Consider the following 22,404-nt stretch of genomic DNA (forward strand, 5'->3'; position numbering starts at 1 on the left):
TCCCTTTTTATATATAAGGAAACTAATTATGGAATACGTATCACCCTAATGACACCCTTTTAACTTGATTACCTCTGAAAAGATGCTATCTTCAAATAATGTCACATCCTAAGCTATGTTATTGAGGGAGTTAGGATTTCTTTTTTATTTTTTCAGTGAGAGAGAGACAGATAGGGACAGACAGACAGGAAAAGAGAGATGAGAAGCATCAGTTCTTCATTGCAGCACTGTTCATTGATAGCCTTCTCATATGTGCCTTGACTTGGGAGTGGGGGGCTCCAGCCAAGCCATTGACCCCTTGATCGAGCCAGCAATCTTCGGCTTCAGTCCAGTGACCATGGGCTCATGTCCATGATACCATGATCAAGCCAGTGAGCTCAGAGTTTCGAACCTGGGTCCTCCATGTCCCAGGCCAGCACTCTGTCCACTGCGCCACCGCCTGGTCAGGCGAGGGAGTTAGGATTTTGACATGAATTTTTGATGGACACATTTAACCCACACCATTTCCTTTTCTCTCTGCACTTTCCACTACACTTCCCAACTTCCCAATCAATAGATAATTTATTATTTTTTATTTGACAACTTCCTCTAAAAAATAGCTTATGGGAGATTTTTATTTGTATTTGTTGAATTTCAGTTACAGACTTGGAAATGCTGTGGTGAAATATGGCTGTGGATGAAAAAGGGGCCACATACTAAACCTGACAAGTTCAGGGAGGCCTACCTGGCAGGCCTTACAAACTCAGAGACCTAAAGTAAGCACAGAGGATGGTCTGAGATGAAACGGCCTCACTGAAGGCACGTCACAGTGGTAGTCATCTCTTAGGCCAGTATCTCCCCTGACAAAGGTCAATTATTGACTGAGCTGTCTATTTCCTTTTTGAATTTACTTTTGGAGTGACAGAGTAAACCCTTTTTCCAGACCTCAGGGCACAATCTCCCACCAAAACAGGAGACCACAGAGCCCCTTATTGTCATCTTCTCCCAAATATCATCTCTTTATGTGCGATAAGCGCCAATGTAAAAGAAGTCGTGTCTGTTCCTTTTACTTTCTATCCAGTCTCGGGGATTTCCTCGTGTTACTTTCTCTGGCCTCCCTATCCATCTCCATAGATTTCATGTAGCCCCCTTACATCTTCCCCTATGATCGTAAGGCATAAAATAAGAGGTTAAACAGCCATTTTCTCAATCTTTTTTTTTTTTTTTTTTTTTTTTTTGTGTGTGTGTATTTTCCTGAAGCCGGAAACGGGGAGGCAGTCAGACAGACTCCCACATGCACCCGACCGGGATCCACCTGGCACGCCCAGGGGGCGATACTCTGCCCATCTGGGGCGTCGCTCTGTTGCATCCAGAGCCATTCTAGCACCTGAGGCAGAGACCACAGAGCCATCCTCAGCGCCCGGGCCAACTTTGCTCCAATGGAGCCTTGGCTGCCGGAGGGGAAGAGAGAGAGAGAGAGGAAGGAGAGGGGGAGGGGTGGAGAAGCAGATGGGCGCTTCTCCTGTGTTCCCTGGCTGGGAATCGAACCCAGGACTCCTGCACACCAGGCCAACGCTCTACACTGAGCCAACCGACCTGGGCTCGAGCATTTTTTTAGCCTGTTGAGTTCTTGCTTCCCTGCAGTTGTCAGTTTTGCTCAAATAAACTCAAACTTTCCTTATAGGTCTGGACTTTTCTTACGGTGACACAGGCCATTCCAAGTTCAGTAGTAGTATGAATGAGCATTTAGGGTAAGTAATGTTACTAGAGGCAGAAATCCAAAATAAAGGGACTGTTCTGAGTCTGCACTGTTCTAAATGGTGACAGCAGCCCTGGCCGGTTGGCTCAGCGGTAGAGCATCGGCCTAGCGTGCAGAGGACCCGGGTTCGATTCCCGGCCAGGGCACACAGGAGAAGCGCCCATTTGCTTCTCCACCCCTCCGCCGCGCTTTCCTCTCTGTCTCTCTCTTCCCCTCCCGCAGCCAGGGCTCCATTGGAGCGGAGATGGCCCGGGCGCTGGGGATGGCTCCTTGGTCTCTGCCCCAGGCGCTGGAGTGGCTCTGGTCGCAATATGGCGACGCCCAGGATGGGCAGAGCATAGCCCCCTGGTGGGCAGAGCGCCGCCCCATGGTGGGCGTGCCGGGTGGATCCCGGTCGGGCGCATGCGGGAGTCTGTCTGACTGTCTCTCCCTGTTTCCAGCTTCAGAGAAATGAAAATAAATAAATAAATAAATAAATAAATAAATAAATAAATGGTGACAGCAGCCTTTCAGGAACCTCTACTGAGGAGCCGCTGCGCCACCTCACCCGCAGGTGTAAAGTACCAAAAGCTGCAGAATTAATATTAATATTTTGGGAGGCTTGACTAACATTTTGTTGATTTGGGTTAAGGTGTGCTGAGAAATTGTGAGAATAGTCTCTGTACTGTGTGTTTGGCATAACCAGGATGGCCCTTGGCATTGTATTGTAAATGAAAAGGGAAGGAAAACATGGATCCCCAGACATTCCACCACACCTGTGGGGAAAGGAGTGAATGGCTAGCCAGGTGCAGGGAGAGAAAAGCCAAAATAAACCTTTTCTCATAGCAATGAGCCATTTGTGGGCATTTGTCCCCACGGAAACTACCTCTCCTATGTAAATGCGTGTGGTTAACATGTGTGACTCTGGACAGAGATAGCAGATGAACACTAGATAATATAGGAATGTCTTTTAATATGTAAAGAGACATCTTTCTACCATTGTGTTGACTTGTGAATTTTGTTTTCTCCAAAAGGAAGTATGGCTTGCAAATTGAACGTGGTCCTATCATGTTAAAGGACATATGACTATAACCAATAGTGGTAAGGGGCTCCTAATTACAATTTTTGCTTCTGTACTTCCCACTTACAAAACTATAAAAACTAAGTAGAACAAAGGGCTGGTGCGCTCTCCTTCAGATTTCTGTTGGAGTAGCCGCCGCTTGGCCAAGCTAGACAATAAAGCTTTGATGTGTAATCCACGGACCTTGTTCATGTCTTCCATGTTTTGGGTCCCTCCAAATTAGGCTTAACATCTACCACTTATTACTTTCTTTATTAATTTTTAGAGAGAAGAGGGAGAAGTGGGAAGCATCAACTCATAGTAGTTGCTTCCTGTATGTGCCTGGACCAGGCAAGCACCAGGCAAGCCCAGGGTTTTGAACTGGTGATTTCAGTGTTCCAGGTCAACGCTTTCTTTATGCACTGTGCCAACACAGGTCAGGCTATTACTTCTTGACTATGAGCAAATTATTTAACCTCTCTGCATCTCAATTTCTTTCTCACTAATATGGAGTTATTGTGATTATATTATGTAATCCATGAAAAAGTGCTTGATAGATAATAAATAGACAATGTTATCTATATACATAATAAATGTTACCTACATTTTTTTTTTTGTATTTTTCTGAAGTTGGAAACGGGGAGGCAGTCAGACAGACTCCCGCATGTGCCTGACTGGGATCCACCTGGCATGCCCACCAGGGGGCAACCAGAGCCATTCTAGCGCCTGAGGCAGAGGCCATAGAGCCATCTCTGTGCCCGGACCATCTTTGCTCCAATGGAGCCTTGGCTGCAGGAGGGGAAGAGAGAGACAGAGAGGAAGAAGAGGGGGAGGGGTGGAGAAGCAGATGGGCACTTCTCCTGTGTGCTCTGGCCGGGAATCGAACCCGGGACTCCTGCACGCCAGGCCGACGCTCTACCACTGAGCCAACTGGCCAGGGCCTGTTACCTACATTTTTTTTTTTTTTATGTTTTTTTTTAAATTTATTTATTTATTTATTTATTTATTTATTTATTTATTCATTTTTAGAGAGGAGAGACAGAGAGAGAGAAGTGGGGAGGAGCTGGAAGCATCAACTCCCATATGTGCCTTGACCAGGCAAGCCCAGGGTTTCGAACCGGTGACCTCAGCATTTCCAGGTCGATGTTTTATCCACTGCACCACCACAGGTCAGGCTGTTACCTACATTTTAAAATTAACTATGTAAGGAAATTGTTGCATGTTTCTTAATGTGAAGAGGTCAATTTTTGGTATTTGTAACAGAGTGAAATGCTAGGTCTCTGTGACTCTGTCTTATTTCAGCCTGCATTGTTCCCAGGCCTTTAGGCTAATAGCTCCTGCTTTTGACATTCTAATCATTGGAGGAATTCAGGTTGGGGCCTGAGTTTTTACAAAAACAGCCCCTCCCATTTCCTCTTCCCTTGACATAAAAGAAGCCTGAACTCTACTTTTTTTTTTTAAGATAGATTTAGGAAACTGCTAATGCTCCCATCTTTTCAGTAGGTACCTTCTCAATCAACAAATTTTCCTCACTCCAAACTGACATTTTGAGTTTTGGCCTTTTGGAGTGTCAGGAACATGGACTTTGGACCAGTAACACAGTGAATAAGTGGGAAGTGAATATTTCAAAGGAAGAAGTCAGAGAATGTGGTTCCTAATTTGAGTAAAAAGGTATGAGGAAAACACCAAAGAACATAAAAAATAAGACAATAAAAGAAGAACATAAGAAACTATTGACAAAGAATAATGGAAGACGTAAGGGGTACATTTATTAATTTGTATTTGGAAAATGCTGAAGTTGAAGTAACAGCAGTTAACCACATGAGCTGTAATTAGAAATAGTAAAGACGTTATGGAAAGTCTTGGCTAGAGTTGTGGATTTGGAGGGTAGAAAACAGGTTGCCTTCTGAAAAAGTTTGGATAACTGGAGAGCAGGGAAAAGGAAGTGAAAGCAACAGGTGGACAGGGAACGAATCAGATGCACTCAAAGAGAGTGCAAAGGTTGGTGTTTTCACATCCAATAAAGAATAGTTTAGGGGGGGAAAGAGTAATTTAGAATTGTGCAGTGTGGATCTGGATGGGTGGAAGAGAATTAGGACCCAAAAGAGGCCTGTGGATTCAACCAGAAAGAGGTTAGTGGTTGTGGAAGGCAGAATTATGGTCCTCTAAGACATCTCCATCTTCATCTTCGGAATCTGAATATGCTCCGTACATGACCAGTGGGAATTAAGGGTGCTAGTCAGTTGACCATAAAATAGAGAACTTAACCTGGGTGGTTTGGATGGGTCAAATGTAATCACAAAGATTCTTAAAAGATGGATGAGGGAAGCAGAAGAATATCAGAGTGATATAATTTACATGGAGAAAGACTCAACCAGCTGTGGCATAGTTTGAAGATTGAAGGGAGCCTCAAGCCAAGGAAAGCTGGTGCCCTCAGGAAGTTGGAGAAGACAAGGAAACTGATTCTCCTCTGGAGCCACCAGTAGAAATGCAACCATGCTGATACCTTGACTTTTAGCCCAGTGAGACCCATGTCAGACGTCTGACCTCCAAACTGTAAGGTAATAAATTTGTGATGTTTTAAGCCACTGAGTTTGTGCTAGTTCGTTACAGTAGCAATAAGAAACTAATATAGTAACCAAATGGGAATCTTTGTAGAATTTTGGTGATGGTATAGTGCAGTGAATTTGTTTTGCCTTATTCCTTAAAGAGTCTCTGCTGAGAAAAACTGGAAAGCCAGGATTGTTGATTGGTATCTAAATTCTTACCTAAAGTACTTTTAAGAGGGATATTTTAATATTTTGGCCCACTAGGGCATGTATTTCCATCTATGCTGTAATGAAGGCAGGCTAACCATATGTTAGTCAAATAAGTTTGTAAATATGATGTATATGTTTGCTCGCTTTTAGTTTGCATTGGGTTTGGGGGACAGGCTGAAAGCAGGCAGGGCCGTTATAACCTAAGGCTTAGTTTCAAAACTAAGCTTTTCCCCACACCCTTGACTGTTGCATGATAAGGGGTGGTGCACTCTCATGAGGAAACCCATTATGCCTCAGATAAGTGACTTTGTATTGGAGACGTCCTTATTTGTATTATATATTGGCTTAAAGGTTTGGATTTCTACACTATAAAGGAGAGCACAGAAAGGCCACGTGGAGGAGAGGAGAAGCAGCCAAGATCACGGAGTGCTGAAGGAGAAGTCAGTTTGTGCAGAGAGAAGGAGATGGGGAACAGAGGTGAATAAGGCTGGTGAGGTAGATACCTTTGATTCTAGGAAACTCGGATAAGTCAGTGGCTTTGGGAGCCCTGAATGGAAGAGAATTGTTTTCCCACTGTGTGTATTTCTTGCCTGCCGGGTACAAGCTAGAATTAAAGCTAATGACCCACCAGTTCTTGGCTCCATTGTTTCATTACCGTCTGTCTGAATCAAATGCGAACCTGCATGGGCCAGGCGGCTGTGAGGGTGGCCACGGCTACTGGCCATATACCATACATCTGAACTTGATAGAAAGTCTAGAAAAAGGATTTTTTTTAATTTAGAAATTAATTTTAATGGGGTGACACTGACCAATACAAGTACTTCAGTTTCAGGTGAATATCTCTATAGCATTTGGACTATTGATTGCATTGTGTGTCCATCACCCAAAGTCAGATAATTTTCATATATTATTGGTCCTTCTTTACTTCCCTCGTCCAATCCCCCTGCCCCAGAAATAAGGCTTTTCCCCCTTTTTGGAGCTGTTATTTTAAAAATTGTAATCAATTACCTATACATCTCAGCTACAGTCTGCTAACAAGGTAATATTTATCATTGATTGGCAAATGCATTATAAAATGATTTTGTACACAACTATTTGATTAAATTAAGTATTATAAATAAGATAACTAGAATTCAAAGAAGTGAGTTATACTGTGTTACATTGCCATCATCCATCTGTTATTTCTAGAGCTGGCCTGGAACCCAGAGCCTACCTGTCCCCAAACCCTTTTACTTTTCTTTCTCATTATTACATTTCTAGGTCTGGCTTTGGGATCGTATGCTTCTGCTCTTAGATAAATTTATCCAGCCTCTGAAGCAGTGTGACAGGTGAGAAGGTGGTAGCAGCGGACAGATAGTAGTCTTTCCCCCTTTTCCATCACTAACAAATAGTCTCATTGTTACCAGAGCAAAACAAAATGGAAAATGGTAATAGCAAACATATACAGTTCTTATTTTGTGTCATCACTGTTGTAAACTTCTGTATCATAATTTCTTTAATTCTCACCATTTTTTAAATACACACACAGATTATTATTTCAAATGAGATCCTGAGGAACAAAGTGTTCCCTTAACTTGCCCAAGGTCATACAGGAGGAGCAGAGTGGGATAGGGATGGACACCATCCTTTTGTTTAAAGCTATGATGGTTTTTCTCAAACTTTTTATTTTGAAAAATTTCAAAGGTACAGAGAATTTGAATAGAACAACAAACACCCCATATACATAATTCTCTAGATTCAACACATATTAACATTTGCCCTGTTCACCTTGTCTCCATTTGTGTGTGTGAGTGTGTGTATGTGGTTATTTGAAAGTAGTGGGCATCATGACACTTCAGCATCCTTTATTTTTAAAGAAATCAGATCAGTCTTATGTGAAACTTCTAAATCCTTTATATTAATTCAGATATTCACTAATACAGGACTTCACATTTAGGAGAAACCATAAAACGGAGAGGGGAAGGACAGTTGAAATTGTGCAGGAGAGTCAAGTTAGTTCTAATATCTAATAGCGAGTTATTATGTGCTGGCACTTTGCCTAGGCTCATAATTTTCAAGACAACCCTATAATGTAGATGTTATCCTCATTTTACAGATAATCTCAGACAGAAAAAAGTTGCTTAAGGCCACCCAACTAATATGCAGCAGAGCCCCGTATAAACTTAAGCAGTTAAATATATATTTAAAACATTTTAAAGGACGCTGACATGCCAGGACGAATACCTCCTACTTTCAAATGATTACACACAATAAACAGGGATAAATGTGGCAAATGTTAATTGTTGAATATAGAAGATAAGTATATGGGTATTGGTTCAAATTCTCTGTACCTTTGAACAGTTTCAAAGTAACAGCGTTTGAGCTCTTTTCGCTTAGTGCCTTGGTAAGTACTTTGAGGGGGCAGGGGAGTATTTAAGAATTATCTTGCTAACAAACCTTACAAATCACATTTAGTCGGAAACATTTACGTGGGTACCCAACTCAAAACCATGCTTAGATTTTTTTTTTGAACTTTTTTTTTTAACCTACAATGCAAACCTGGACGGAACTGAAGACGCGAGAGGAATGGGGGAAGGTGGGAGATCCGCGAAGTAGGTGAACGCAGGATATTGCCGTGACTGGTGGCCCGGTGGCTTCTGGGAATTGTAGTCTCCCAATTATCCAGTCCATTCCCATCTAGGGCCTCGGGAGAACCGGAATCGGCTCCCAGAAGCCCCCGGGGCGGTTCGCTGGGAACGCACTTCCTGGGACGCTGAGAGGGCGGCTCGGAGAGACTGCTCGGTGTGGGCAAGCAAAATGCCTGGGATGTGAGGCACAGGTAGGTGTAGTGAAGACCGGCCCGGTTTCTGGGTCTTTTGCATAAGTGGGCGAGGATCTTGGGTAAAGCAGGTAACTGGAGGGGAAGCGGGGACACTGAGGACGGACCCCACTGGCGGGGCTGGATGAGCGAGGCGGTGTCTGGCGGAGCCGTTCCGTGCCCTGTGCGGAGGCGTGGGAAACGCGGCGGCTCTGCAGCTGCAGGGTGCTCTTTCTAATCCCAGCTGCGGCGCTGGTGTAAGATGACCCGCTCGCGGTGGAGACCCACTCGCCAGTGCAGGGCTGGGCTTGTGACCGGAGCGGTGACTGCGCTGGCCCCACGGAGGAGCCTGTCTCCTAAAGCCGCAGCTCGGAGGGCGGGAGAGGGGCCGGGGGCCGGGGTGCTTTCCTGAAGCCAGCTCGGGGACAGGCCGGACGTGGGGCCGCACTACGCGGGCATGGCTCAGGGAGCCGGGTGGGTTGGTTTGGTTGTTGTACACATTGAGTTTAATTCACGATGAGAGTAACTGCCACTATTTACTTATCATTTCAGTTACAAGGCAGGCAGAATGGGGTGTGTTTTTAATTGTAAAATGACTCCTTAGCTTTGCGTGAGAGCAGTTATGCTGGATACCAACTCAAGAAACATACATTTAGTAAATAATAATTTAATTGAAGGCCCTTCTGTGCAGACTGCGTCGGGCAGCATTCTATGTAATGATTATAAATGGGGCTCGCGATACACGCCCTAAGCCAGGAAGTTGTCAGGCGTGCAGAAGTTTTCACTCTAGTCATACCTATTGAGATAAATATAGTTGAAGAGGAAGTTGCTGATGCTTAAAGATAGATGGAGACATACCAAAGGGCAGGTTGAACCATTGGTGAACTCAAATAAGCATTCTAGTTGCAAATTTTAGTATGCACAGTGCAGATCAGCTTTGCCTAGTTTTGTCAGTATCCATTAAAAAGGCATAAAAGAAACATAGTAATGGCTTCTTGGCCTTTTGGCAAAGATCAAATGAAGAAACATAATTTCTTTTACTTTCCAGACAACTAACTCCCCAGTGTTTCCTCAACTCTTTCTTCTTTCACTATAGTTATAAAAATGATCTAAAAATTCATCAGACATTGATAATTTATCACCATGACAGTGTTTTTTACTACTTATTTCTATCTTAAATCATAAAATGAAAGTTAATTTTTGTTCTGTATGTTACATATGTTTGAATTTAAGAATAAAGTGCCTTTAAAAGAAACTTACTTCCCTTTTTTGATATAACATTTTATTGGTTTTAGATGATTGCTAATTATTTTTCCTAATTCCATGTGAATCCAAATTGAGTTTTAAAGAAGTAGGGTATTAATTGGGGCATTTCTCCTATTTCTTTAGGCCCAGACCATTCCTACTCTTTGTTCAGATGTACAGATATTTCTTCAAAGTTGATTAAAGTTGTTTTAGAACTATCAAGTACCTCACAGAGTAAGTACATCCTTTGATTATATCTCTTCTTTTTGCTGCCATTAATGAGATGACACGTTTTTCTCTTGTTCAACAAAATAGTTATAGGACAGACCGTCCTTGTGAGTGCAATGATTGATGATGTACAAGTTTCTAAAAAAAAACAAAACCAAATTACAGGTATAAAGGACTGCAACTGTAACCAATCAGTAACTAATATAGCTGCTGTTACATATGTTCTCATATAGCAATTCCTTAGAGTTGTTCTGAAAAAATACATAGTAATGGTTTGTGAATTTCTAAGGCTCTTAGCTACTGTTCCTGCTCCAGACTTCCTGCAGCTCTGTTCAAAACCACAGAACAGATACTCTTTTGAAAATGTTTTTATTTGAAATTATATCTTTGATAACCTTTCATTGTATACCAAATTGTATCCATCTACTTCTCTGAAAGTCACTGTCGAACAGATAATTGAATGACAAAATATAAAGGGGTTGTTTTTGAAACAATCCTTGTTTGATTTGGTTAGTAACTACTCCAAAGAGAATACTCTGTCATTATTGTCATATGACTATAATCATCTGTGGTTGTTTGCTGATAGTTCAGAGAAAAGTATGTTCCAAGCTCAAGAAAGTAAGTAATTCTACTAATAATCATTACAGACTTAAATTTCTGACCATATGGTGTTTTTCAAAGGGCTTTACTAGGTCGTGATCTTACAGTTCCCTTTGGGGACACTGTACAGAGAAGTTTTTGACTTTCAGAGGACTTGGATATCTTCTCTAGTTTGTAAGTGGTAGGCTGAGATTGGCATTTGGGTCTCTGATTTCCTGGGTACAGTGCCCAGCTGCCTCTCAGGTGGAAACAAGCCCGTGTCTATAAACATATATAACCCAGCGCAAGGCCGTCTCCCAGCTAGTGTTCATGAGTGCTCCGCAGGTTTGTTGAAGTGTGTTCTTTGCTTATTTTCCACAGTCCCTAATAAGGGGGCTTCATATGGCAAAAAATATGTTTATTTTTCCCCATTGCTATTTTGAAAAGAAAATATAAATACAAATATATGTTATTTAGCTTTCATAAATCTTAATTTGATATATTAACCACTCTTAATGAAGAGGGATGTAATCAATGCATAACATTACATTGAAAACAGAATAAAAGAAAGAAAACATAAGCAACAACATGTAATTGATTGACTTCCTAACCACTCTGTGACTTAATCAGTGTTGCCAAACTTAGACATTTGTAGACGCATAGTTTGTGTGTAAATAGCTGGCAATGGTCCCATTCTTGGGAAGTTTCTAGGGGAAGAAAATGAACTTTTGTTTTAAAAAGTGGGAGAGACTGCCCATGAGGAGTGGGAAGCAGGGGCCCAGTCTAGATGCCGCTGGGGGCTTCAGAACTCAGGAGATGAATGAGTGGGTCTGTTGTCAGTAGAGGAAATTTACAACTTTCTGCATCCTGACCATACTCATATGGACCTTTTATTTTTCAGTTTGTTTATTCATTTAACAGTAGTTGAGCGCCTTCTCTATGCCAGTGTTGGACACAGCGGATAAAACAAAAGGCTCTCTGTCCTCCTGGAATTCACAGTCTGGTGGGAAAGAGAAATACTGACAAAGAATTAATAAGCACAATCGCTGCTCCAAAGAAAAAATACAAAGGTGCTACTAGAGCATATAACCGGGCCAAGGGAGATTAAAGGGAAGGAAGGGAGGCCAGGAAACTAGAAACTAGAAAGATGAATACGTGTTAGCTGCGCAAAGAATAGGATGGACGGGATTAAGAAAGTGCTAGGAGGAAGAATAGCATGAGGAAGAGCCCTTAGCCAAGTTAAAGTGGGAAATCTGAGAAGTTAAAAGAAAAGTAGTATAGCTGTGTAGACTATTAATGTGTAAGGTGGGTGAGTGACACGTAAGGAGATTGAGAATTTAGCAGGAACTAGGTGGTGGGATTTGAAACTTTAAAAATTTTATCCTGAGGGAAATAGGAAGTCACTGAATGGTGAGAAATTTAGTGAAATGGTAAGATTGGCATCTGAAAAAAAATCATTCTTGACTCAAAATCAGTTGGTGCATAGCACAAGAATAGAGGTCTTTTTACTTTCTTAGTACAAACAGATCCAAACCTGAGAGTCAGCATTTCTTTTAGTTTTAAATCACTAAACATACTCCTTCCAGCTGTCCCTATAAAGTGTTACTTCATCCTTCTAATGGGATATATGACTTATCAAATCATATGTGTATGGAGTTAACAGTTCAAAAAGAAAAGCAGCCAAAGAAAGATACAAAGAGCAAGGACATTAATTCCAGCACTGAGGCCGAAATTTAGTTAACAAATTGAGGTTAATAGTATTTCCCTTCTGAAAAATCCTTGTTGGCTTTGTACATAGGCCTTGTAGGCAATCTCTGCGATCTGAGCTCGGAGTGCTTCAGCTAAAGCAAGTTCAGGGGGCTGGTGCATCCCTTGTATTGATCTGATGCAGGATAAATTTGAGCACATGCTGTCAGAAATATTGATCTATCTCTGTTCATCACTGTCATTTGATAGTCTGTAGGCTGATAAATACAGGGATTTATTAATTAATAATAACGTCATTCATCCTGATCTTGTTTCCCATTCCATTTTGAATTGTAGGAACCAGTGGTACAGGGCAGTTTGATTGGAGAAATCTCAGTTACGTTGATACGCCAAGTATCTGAACCCTACCTTTGAAAGCAAGAAGAAGTTGTGATTGGGCTAGGACTCTGAATAGGTGATCTGAGGGCGTTCTGAGGGCTAGGACTCTGAATAGGTGATCTGAGGGCGTTCTGAGGGCTAGGACTCTGAATAGGTGATCTGAGGGCGTTCTGAGGGCTAGGACTCTGAATAGGTGATCTGAGGGCGTTCTGAGGGCTAGGACTCTGAATAGGTGATCCGAGGGCGTTCTGAGGGCTAGGACTCTGAATAGGTGATCCGAGGGCGTTCTGAGGGCTAGGACTCTGAATAGGTGATCTGAGGGAGTTCTGAAGCTTTGAGAGAAACAGAGGGATCCTTTTTATTGTCTTTACAACTTTGATCAAGTCATCATTGTCGTTCACTATTTAGTCTTTTTCTAACCTGTATGACACATTTTTTATAAACCGGCACAGTGGTACCTTGATACACAAGTTTAATTCATTTCATGGCCGAGATTATGACTCAATTTGCTCGTGTGTCAAATCGAATTTCCTCATTTAAATTAATGGGAATGCAATTAATTCGTTCTGGACACCCAAAACCACATGAATTTTTTGTTTTATATGCTTTTAAATAAGAAAATGTACTTTACAAATATATACATAATAAGAGAGAATGTACAGAAATAAACTGGTTTATGAAGTGTATTTACCTTCAAGGTCAGGGAAGATGCTGGTGGAGGGGGAGGAGCTGGCAGAGGAGGTTTTCATTTCGTGCGTGTGCTATCACTTAACATAACTTACTCTCTATACCCTTACTGCTACATTTAATTGCAAATTTTAACTTATACACTACTATGATATGTAACTTGATCATTAAACTTAATTGCTGTTTTATTACTTTGCTTAATCATCATCATTTTCTTCACTGACTTTGGCTTTTTCTCCACACTTTCCTCGCTTTCACTTAGAGGCCGTTGCAACAAAAACCTTTCCGTGGAAGTTTGTTTCTTCCTCCCTTTCAGGACATTCAGCAGGCCATCTAGTGGAGGGTGGCGGAAGCTTGTGATTCAAATATCTGCCCGTGACTTAAAGCAAAAAATCCTGCAAGTGACTGCTCGTCTCCCAAATTGCTCGTGATTTAAAGTGCTCGTGTGTCAAGGCACCACTTTATATTATTGGTTTACTGGTTAATACCAAACAATAATCACTTGAAATGTAGTAAATCATACAACTGATTCACTGTCAGTATTTTGAATTCTTATAAAACAGCATATAATTTCCCTCAGTCTGATGGTTAACATACTGAGGCAAGGTCCAAATCTTGGTGGCCTCAGGTTTCTTCCAGGACCTAACAGTGTTTTGCATGTGCTAGATAGTCAGTGAATACCTGTTGAATGAATGATCGTTAGCATCAGCTACTTGTCCAGTTCTTCATTATCGATAGCCCCCTTTGTGAGTACTGTAGTCTTGTTACAGGGCCCAATACTAATATATTCAAATATTCCTTGAATGCCTTGTGTGCCAGGCACTATGCAAGTTGCTTACAGTGTATGGGGAGACAGATGAATGAGCAAAAGTTAACAGGAAGCTGAATTCTGGAGCTTTACATCATTTGTGTTCTGGAACAAAGGAAAGTTTGTCTACCCAGTGGTAGCAGAGCCAGACTCCAGACACCGAGCATTGCAGTGGAGAAATGTTGGCTATTTTATTAGAAATGGTGCCACCCAGGAGGACCGGGATTTAACTCAAACCTGAACTCCCTGAGAGTGTGTAGGTTGCGGACGATCTAGGGCAGCGGTTCTCAACCTGTGGGTCGCGACCCCGGCGGGGGGGGGGGGGGGGGGTTGAACGACCAAAACACAGGGGTCGCCTAAAGCCATCAGAAATACATGGCTTTAGACGAACCCTGTGTTTTGGTCATTTGACCCTGGCGGGGGTCGTGACCCACAGGTTGAGAACCGCTGATCTAGGGTGTGGTTTAGGGGTTGCTGGGAGCTGAAGGTGGGAAGTGAGATAAGGGTAGTAAATCATTTCCTGAGGTCTTGAGGAAGGTTCTGAGGTTTGTTCCGGTGTCTCTTTATCTGGTTCATGGGGAAGTAGCCAGGGGTCCTGTCACTTTATGGCTTAGAAGCTGAAACATAACTTAAGGAAAGATGTTATCTTTAGCCCACTAGAGCACTAGAGGTCCAGGCCCTGGGTCCAGGATCCTGTCTTCTGCTTCGGGAGTTGCTGGTGATCCAGGGAAAAGGCTAGGTCTCTGAGTAAAAAAAAAATAAAATAAAATAAAATATATATATATATATATATATATATATATATATATATATATATACACACACACACACACACACACACACACACACATATGGAGATATATATATACACATATATATACACACACATATATATATACACATATATATATGTATATATATATATATGGAGAAAGAGAGAGAATATGATTTCTAGAGGTAGGATTTAAACCTAAATTTAATCAAAGTCATAGGAGCCTTGGTTTCGTTAGTTGCCTTTTCCAGTGTAAATATTCCCAAACCTGCACTAGTTTCCTTTGCTGGACCGAGGGGGTCGGCTGCTAAATTTAAGAAGGCAGCACCCCTCACCTTCCATGTTTGCGCGAAAAAATAAGAATTATAATATCTTTTTTGTTCTTTATCCATAACATTTTCTTAAACAATTGTTACTGCTGGTAATAGTGACCGAAAACAACATGATAAACAAATAGTAAATATTAATGGAGAAACTTAGAACTAATTATGCTTAATTTAAGGACTTTAAAAAATGGCCTCTTGTGCTTAAACTCTGATTTTATATTGTACACATACACACACACACACACACACACACACACACATATAGCTAAGTGTGTCCACACACCTATATTTTCTGCTACTAAAATTATTCCTAGGGTATATGATTAGATTAAATATACAAATGCATTGTTTTCTAAAGAACATTGTACCTTCCCATTTGAATACATTTAGTCAAGCCCTAACCCAGTTTCATAGCATTTTTGGTCATGTTCTTCTTCCTGACTCCTGAACTCTCAGTAGATATTTGACTCTGTAAAGGATGATGGATTCTCTAAACCTATACTGTATCCAGAAGTAAGACTATTTTCCACCTTGCCACTTTGTCATGACCAAACTAAAAGAAGTAAATGTGTGGCCTGACCTGTGGTGGCGCAGTGGATAAAACATCCACCTGGAATGCTGAGGTCGCCGGTTCGAAACCCTGGGTTTGCCTGATCAAGGCACATATGGGAGTTGATGCTTCCTGCTCCTCCCCCTTCTCTCTCTCTGTCTCTCTTTCTGTCACTCTCTCATCCTCTCTCCCTTTATCCTCTCCCTCCCTCCCCTCTCTAAAACAAACAAACAAATAAATAAAAGAGAACTAAACGTGCTACCTTATTAAAGCAGTCTGTTCTGTTGCCCCATAGTAGGCATGATAGAAGTCAGAAAATATATTTGAGTGGGTATTTGGGGAGTGAGTTTCAAATTTTTGAAGAAATTAAAGCTGATTAAGATACTGGTTTTGATAGTTTGTCATATATAGAAAAAGAGTAAGTAGCTTTTTAATTCAGGATGAGAGAGAGCTGGCTACTACTTTTCTGATCCTTATAATAGCATTAATAGAGGTAGATTATAATTACTTCAGAAATCTTAGCATTTATCTTATATGAGCAGTAATAGTATAATAACCAGTGGTGTAACAATCCTCAAAGCATGCAAGTCATCTTGAAACAGCCAGGAAATAGCTGAGCAGAATAATTTCAGGGACCTTTTTCTTGTCTTTTCATTTGACTGACTCAGTGGAGAAGAGTCCATTTGTGTTTTGTAATTTTCCAGTGTGTGTAAAAGAATGAGATGTTTGCTTTTTCTCCTTTACCATTTATTCAAGCATCATGGAGAAGCAATTAACATTTGCCTTGCACTTAAAACGTGCCAGACAGGTTTTAAGCACTTGACATTATATTAACTCATTAAACACTTGGAACTGTTCTGTGAGGTAGGTAGGCCCTGTTACTTTTCACACTTTACAGATGAGAGAAATGAGGCATAGAGAGGTTTGTAGCCGACCCAAGGTCAGTAAGTGAGGAGGCAGGGGTTAGAGCCCAAGCAGTCTGCTTCAGCCTCTGCCCCCAACTTGGCTGTCCTATTGTGCCTTCTCCCTACACCTTTGTCTCCTACGAGCCTCTTCACCTCCGCCGTGTACGAGTCTCATTTCACATCTGTGTGAGCATTTGAGGCTGAACTTGTGTTGTTTGTGGTTGATTGTTGTTGAGTGCCCTGACCCTATATATTTGGGTGCCTGACACAGAAAAGTACTTAATATATGTATGTTGAATGATTTTTGACAACCAAGAGAATTTCTGATGTGATGTTATGAGAATTTGAAATTATTTTGGTTCTAACTCTGATTCTCTGTGAAAACAAATACGTCTAAAGACTTTAGTTGCTACATGACCCAGTAAGCGGTAACCAAGCAAATGTGTGTGCACCTGTGCCCCGAGGTATCACACACAATATATATAAACATTTTAGTTACACCCATAGAGGCTACGAGGACAGGATTTCCTCTTCTCAGAGACGTCATTGGTTATGTTGCCAGTGAGTGCCACCTTTTCTGCTCTGCTCCCCTGTTGTCCCCTCATGCTGTGTCCTCTTGTGTGTCCCCCCAGCCCGACCGACAGTGCTGCACAGCCTGCCCGCCATGGGCTGTCGGGAGGTCCACGCGGCCACAGTGCTCTCCTTCCTGTGTGGGATCGCCTCGGTGGCAGGCCTCTTTGCGGGAACTCTGCTTCCCAACTGGAGAAAATTGCGACTAATCACATTCAACCGAAACGAGAAGAACCTGACTGTTTACATAGGTCTGTGGGTGAAGTGTGCCCGATACGACGGGAGCAGCGACTGCCTGATGTATGACACAACGTGGTACTCCTCCGTTGACCAGCTGGACCTGCGGGTCCTCCAGTTCACCCTGCCTCTCAGCATCCTGATCGCAGTGGGCGCCCTGCTGCTCTGCCTGATTGGAATGTGCAACACGGCCTTCAGGTCCTCAGTGCCCAACATCAAGCTGGCCAAGTGTCTGGTCAACAGTGCAGGCTGCCACCTGGTGGCTGGGCTGCTGTTTTTCCTGGCAGGGACTGTGAGCCTGTCCCCATCCATCTGGGTCTTCTTTTACAATGTCCATCTGAACAGGAAGTTCGAGCCGGTCTTTACATTTGACTATGCAGTGTACGTCACAATCGCTAGTGCTGGGGGCCTGTTTATGACGGCCCTCCTGCTGTTTATTTGGTATTGTGCGTGCAGGTCTTTGCCTTCTCCTTTCTGGCAGCCCCTGTACTCCCACCCTCCCAGTGTGCATACTTACTCGCAGCCCTATTCTGCCCGCTCCCGCCTCTCTGCCATTGAAATCGACATTCCTGTGGTGTCACACACCACCTAATGGAGGGAGAGTTGTTAAAGAAACCTGACAGCCTCGCATTTATTTCCCTTGTACAAGGAGCTGTTTTGGACCAATGTACATTTTCCGTGTTTGTGACCAGTCTATGAAAGCCAAATTTGTATCTCTAGTAGAATGAAGTGCTGCTAGTTTTATGAAAAGGACATTATTTTAATGGTGAGTCATTCCTTTTATCTTACTTCTTATGCTAGGAGGGTTTTTAACCTCCATATTGATATCTGATCAGTAATTCAAGTGGAAATGACCAGTGTCTCAACTGAGGTGATTAGAGGAACATGGTAGTGTAAACAGTGATGAGTAAGATAAGCTGTTGTGGATGATCCGGATATTTCAGAATGGGTATTTTCCTTTTTCTATAATCCTTTAACCCAGTACAATTGAAAAGGGCAATTGCAGATATAAGAAATTTCTTTCAGGTAAGGGTAATACATTATCTTTATAGCAGTCAGGTTACTAGCATAAAGCTGTGACTTTTCTTAGGGCTAATTGTATTGGATAGAGTTCAGTAGTATTTTGAAGATGACTTTCTTTTGTGAGTTCCTTATCTTCTACCTCATGTCAGTGTTTAAAAATGCATTTTAAGTGATATCAGAGAAAATAAGCCTAACATTTTAACTGTATGGCTAACTTTTTTTTTTTTTTTTAATTCATTTTAGAGAGGAGAGAGAGAGAGGGAGAGAGAGAGAGACAGGGGGGAGGAGCTGAAAGCATCAACTCCCATATGTGCCTTGACCAGGCAAGCCCAGGGTTTCGAACCGGAGACCTCAGCATTTCTAGGTCGACGCTTTATCCACTGCGCCACCACAGGTCAGGCCACTGGATAACTTTTAATAATTTTAAGAGTTAGTGGTTCTGTAAATTGTATTCTTGGAGTTAAAGTGTGCCATGATATGGATTGGTGCTTCCTCTGAGGCAGAAAAACACTTTTTACAGATCTCATCCACCAAGTGGTACTCACGCCCGTGTATAATATCTTAGTGACTAAGAGAAGAAAACCAAGAGACCCAATTGGTTCTGTAGACAGTGGCAGGGGACAAGCATCTGGTACTCAGTGATTAGACATCAGAGGTTCCCTCGTGTGACTGCCTTTTGAGTGGTGGGTAAGGTAAGGTGTGCATCACCGGGACCACACTCACTCTGGACTCAGTTCCTGACCCCATCACTGAGGAGTTCCTTGAGCATAAATCTCTGCCTAATACTTTAGTAAGGTGCCATAGTGGCAGGATACATGAAAAGTATGAGATTTGTCCCACTCACTAAGAATTTTTTATAGAAACTATTTTTAAAAATATTTATTTATTTTTAGAGAGAGGAAGGAGAGAGAAAGAGAGGAACATCAATTTGTTGTTCCACTTATGCATTCATGGGTTGATTCTTGTATGTGCCCTGACCGGGGATTGAACCTGTAACTTTCGCCTATCTGGATGATGCTCTAACCAATTGAGCCATTCTTCCAGGGATCATTCATTAAAAAATTTTAATAGAGAAGGTCATACTATTTGGCAGTTAGGGAACAGTCTGACTTCATTGGTAGCTGGGCTTGACTCCTCGATCATTGATCCAGGAATATCTTCAACCAGAGACACGGCTTTCTGGCAGACGAGCTTATTGAACAATGCTGCCAGTATTCTGGAACCTAGGACCTCAGTTCATTGGCTTCTTCAGAGCAGTGGTTTTCTACCTTTTACACTTGAAGACCGGTGAAAATAGAATTACTTCAGGGACTGCTGAGGCAGAAATCACCTTGAGCTTAAGTGAGTTAGACTAAGATCATTAGGTCTGTAATCTTCATACCACATCAGAGTGGTTAACTCTTTTGCAGACTGGCAAAAATTTCTGACTGGCGGATCTGTGGACCGGTGGTTGAAAAACACGGCTTCAGAGCACCTACTTTAGCCTAGACACTGTAATAACACTATGTGATTGATGAGAAGGGGCAAAGCGGTAGAGAAATTGCATGTTTACTTTCACCTGTGAAAAGGTGATGTTTTGAGGGGGGAAGAGTAAAATTTCTTCGAATGGGCTAACATTTTGATGAAACCATTGTTAACACTGATATGAATGCTTAGAAATTCAGGGATACTGGGTCTTTACCCTTATGAATTTGAGCTGCTTACTTAATTGGTGTAATTTGCTACACATCAGTAGTGTGTTTGTAAGGGTTTTTGTTCTATTAACCATTAATCATTACTGGACTGTTTTAACATTCCATAAAAATTTAGTTGCATGGTAAACCGACTCTTATGCCTTTTTATAAATCTGAGTATGATTCTGGTACTTCTGTGGGTGTTAGTGTTACTTTTGTTTCTAATTCCGACACTAGTTTCTGTATATAGTGAGTAAACCCAGTCTCTAATTTCTGAATGCCGTCAGAAAGCATGCTTGACTGTGGGTTTAGTTCCAGCGTCTCATTTCCTTCAGTTCTATTCCTTTTAACTCTTCTCGGTTTGAGCCGAATTTTGATCATTCCAAGACAGTGGCAGGTAGAATTTTAAGATTAATATTGATTTCCCCCTTTGCTAGTTAATTTCAGTCTCCTTTCTCACTAACTGTCCAGAAGTGTCAAGAATCCCACCATCTCCCTGTTCTTTGTATAAACAATGTTAAAGAAATGACTCAAACCATTCATCTATCAGTTTTTAATGGGATCTTAAATATAAATGTTAACTTTTTCCTACAAGAATCTCTTAGATTCTTTTCCTAATCTGTAGCCTTACATCAGTATTTATTGTAGACTCACTAGACAGAAGAAACAGAAGAAACAGCTGTTTCTCTTTTTGTATTTACTGTTTCAGATTTGCTATCAGTACCTATTCTTCGAAGCCATCAGGGGAAAGCAAGTACTTACCATTCTCTTTTGTCATTTTTGAACACTCATCAGGCTCTCATTGTGATGGGGGTCTTTGTTGTTACAAGCTATTAACATTGAGGGCCTTTTTTATAGAAGCCATCTTGAAAAGCAGCCGTAAATGTGGTATGACGCACCAGATTTGGTTTCTCCGGGCATGGGAGGAAAGAACCCTACGTTTACCTGTAAATATTCACTGTCATCGATAATATGTTGTAAGCTGCAATGTACAACCTTGATAAAACTGCACTGTACTTCTTGATGTTATTAAAGATGTATTTTTACAAGTTTCTGTTTCCTCATTTTCTTCAATGCTTTAAAGGTAAAATATTATATTTTGAGAGTGCTTTTCAAATATACACAAATTGAAAAAGAAAGCCCTATTTAGAACTGTGTAGAATAACAATTGGAAAAGAATTTGAGAACTGGATTTATTATTTCAGAAGCATCAAGACCCTTTATCCATTCTTAAGAGTGGTTCCGGGAATTACCGGATTGTAACATTCCACGAAAAAGCAGTAAGTGAAATCTGTGTGCCAGGTTCGCCTCATCATGGCGTTACCCTAATGGTCTGTGATTCTGGAGACTGGGAGCTACCGAATGCTCAGACAGGAGGGCCTTTCCTGACTGCAGAACTTGAGGTCACCAGAAGTGGCCTTGAAAGGTAAGTCACCTTAACATTTCTGAAACCTGGGATGAGCTTTCAGCTTTTTGGATTCCGGCTTCCTGGGGATAGTTCTCACAGATGCTCCTCACTGCGCCCACGGTACCTTAGACAGCAGAGCGGTGTGTTGCACTGGCTTCAGGCTGGGTCTCCCCAGCTGCTTATGCTAAGACCCCACAGGGCAAACACCGCCCCTCAGCTGGGCAGGCTCACTGAGGGTGACTAAATGCTAGAGAATCCTTTCGTGCTAACTGAAGTCACAGAGACCGATTTATCAACCAGAAATGAGAAACATTTGCAACCACTATCCAAGACTACTTTTAAAAAATACACCCCTTGCCTGACCAGGCGGTGGCGCAGTGGATGGAGCATCGGACTGGGATGAGGAAGGACCCAGGTTCGAGACCCCGAGGTCGCCAGCTTGGGCGCAGGGCTCATCTGGTTTGAGCAAAGCTCGCCAACTTGAGCCCAAGGTTGCTGGCTCCGGCAGGGGGTTACTTGGTCTGCTGAAGGCCAACGGTCAGGGCACATGTGGGAGAGCAATCGATGAACAGCTAAGGTGTCGCAATGCACAACGAAAAACTGATGATTGATGCTTCTCGTCTCTCTTCGTTCCTGTCTGTCTGTCCCTGTCTATCCCTCTCTCTGACTCTGTCTCTGTAAAAAAAAAAAAAAAAAAAAAAAAAAATACACCCTATACAGGGTCCCCTGGAGAAAAGACTATTTCTAATCCTGGGCAAGGAATGTACAAGATGAGCCCAAAACATCTTGTTCTTCCAGAAAGTAAGAAAATGGTCAAAGAGTAATGGGGACTTATCAGGTTACATAGGAGCCAGTCTGAAGAAATCCTCACGGGCCAAATCTGGGGCTCCTGAGCAGCAAGATAAGGGACAGTAATGGTTATAACCCATGGAGTAAAGCACAAATCCTTACAAGTAAGTGGAGAAGAAAGAAATG

At 42.0% G+C, this 22,404-nt stretch overlaps 1 protein-coding gene across 1 annotated transcript; it reads left to right on the forward strand.

Moving 5' to 3' along the window:
- The first annotated feature begins 8,222 nt into the window (after positions 1 to 8,222).
- Positions 8,223 to 19,753, forward strand: CLDN12 (claudin 12). Its single transcript, XM_066354001.1, has 3 exons — positions 8,223 to 8,354; positions 9,723 to 9,812; positions 17,151 to 19,753. Exon 3 carries the CDS (start codon positions 17,183 to 17,185, stop codon positions 17,915 to 17,917), a length of 735 nt encoding a protein of 244 aa, XP_066210098.1. The 5' UTR covers positions 8,223 to 8,354; positions 9,723 to 9,812; positions 17,151 to 17,182; the 3' UTR covers positions 17,918 to 19,753.
- The last annotated feature ends 2,651 nt before the right edge of the window (positions 19,754 to 22,404 follow it).

The sequence above is a fragment of the Saccopteryx leptura genome, chromosome 12 (assembly GCF_036850995.1).
Source record: "Saccopteryx leptura isolate mSacLep1 chromosome 12, mSacLep1_pri_phased_curated, whole genome shotgun sequence".
Lineage (NCBI taxonomy): Eukaryota > Metazoa > Chordata > Mammalia > Chiroptera > Emballonuridae > Saccopteryx > Saccopteryx leptura.

What these genes read in the sequence shown, in the direction of transcription:
- CLDN12 (XM_066354001.1), top strand. Translation starts at nt 17,183, where the DNA reads ATGGGCTGTCGGGAGGTCCACGCGGCCACAGTGCTCTCCTTCCTGTGT.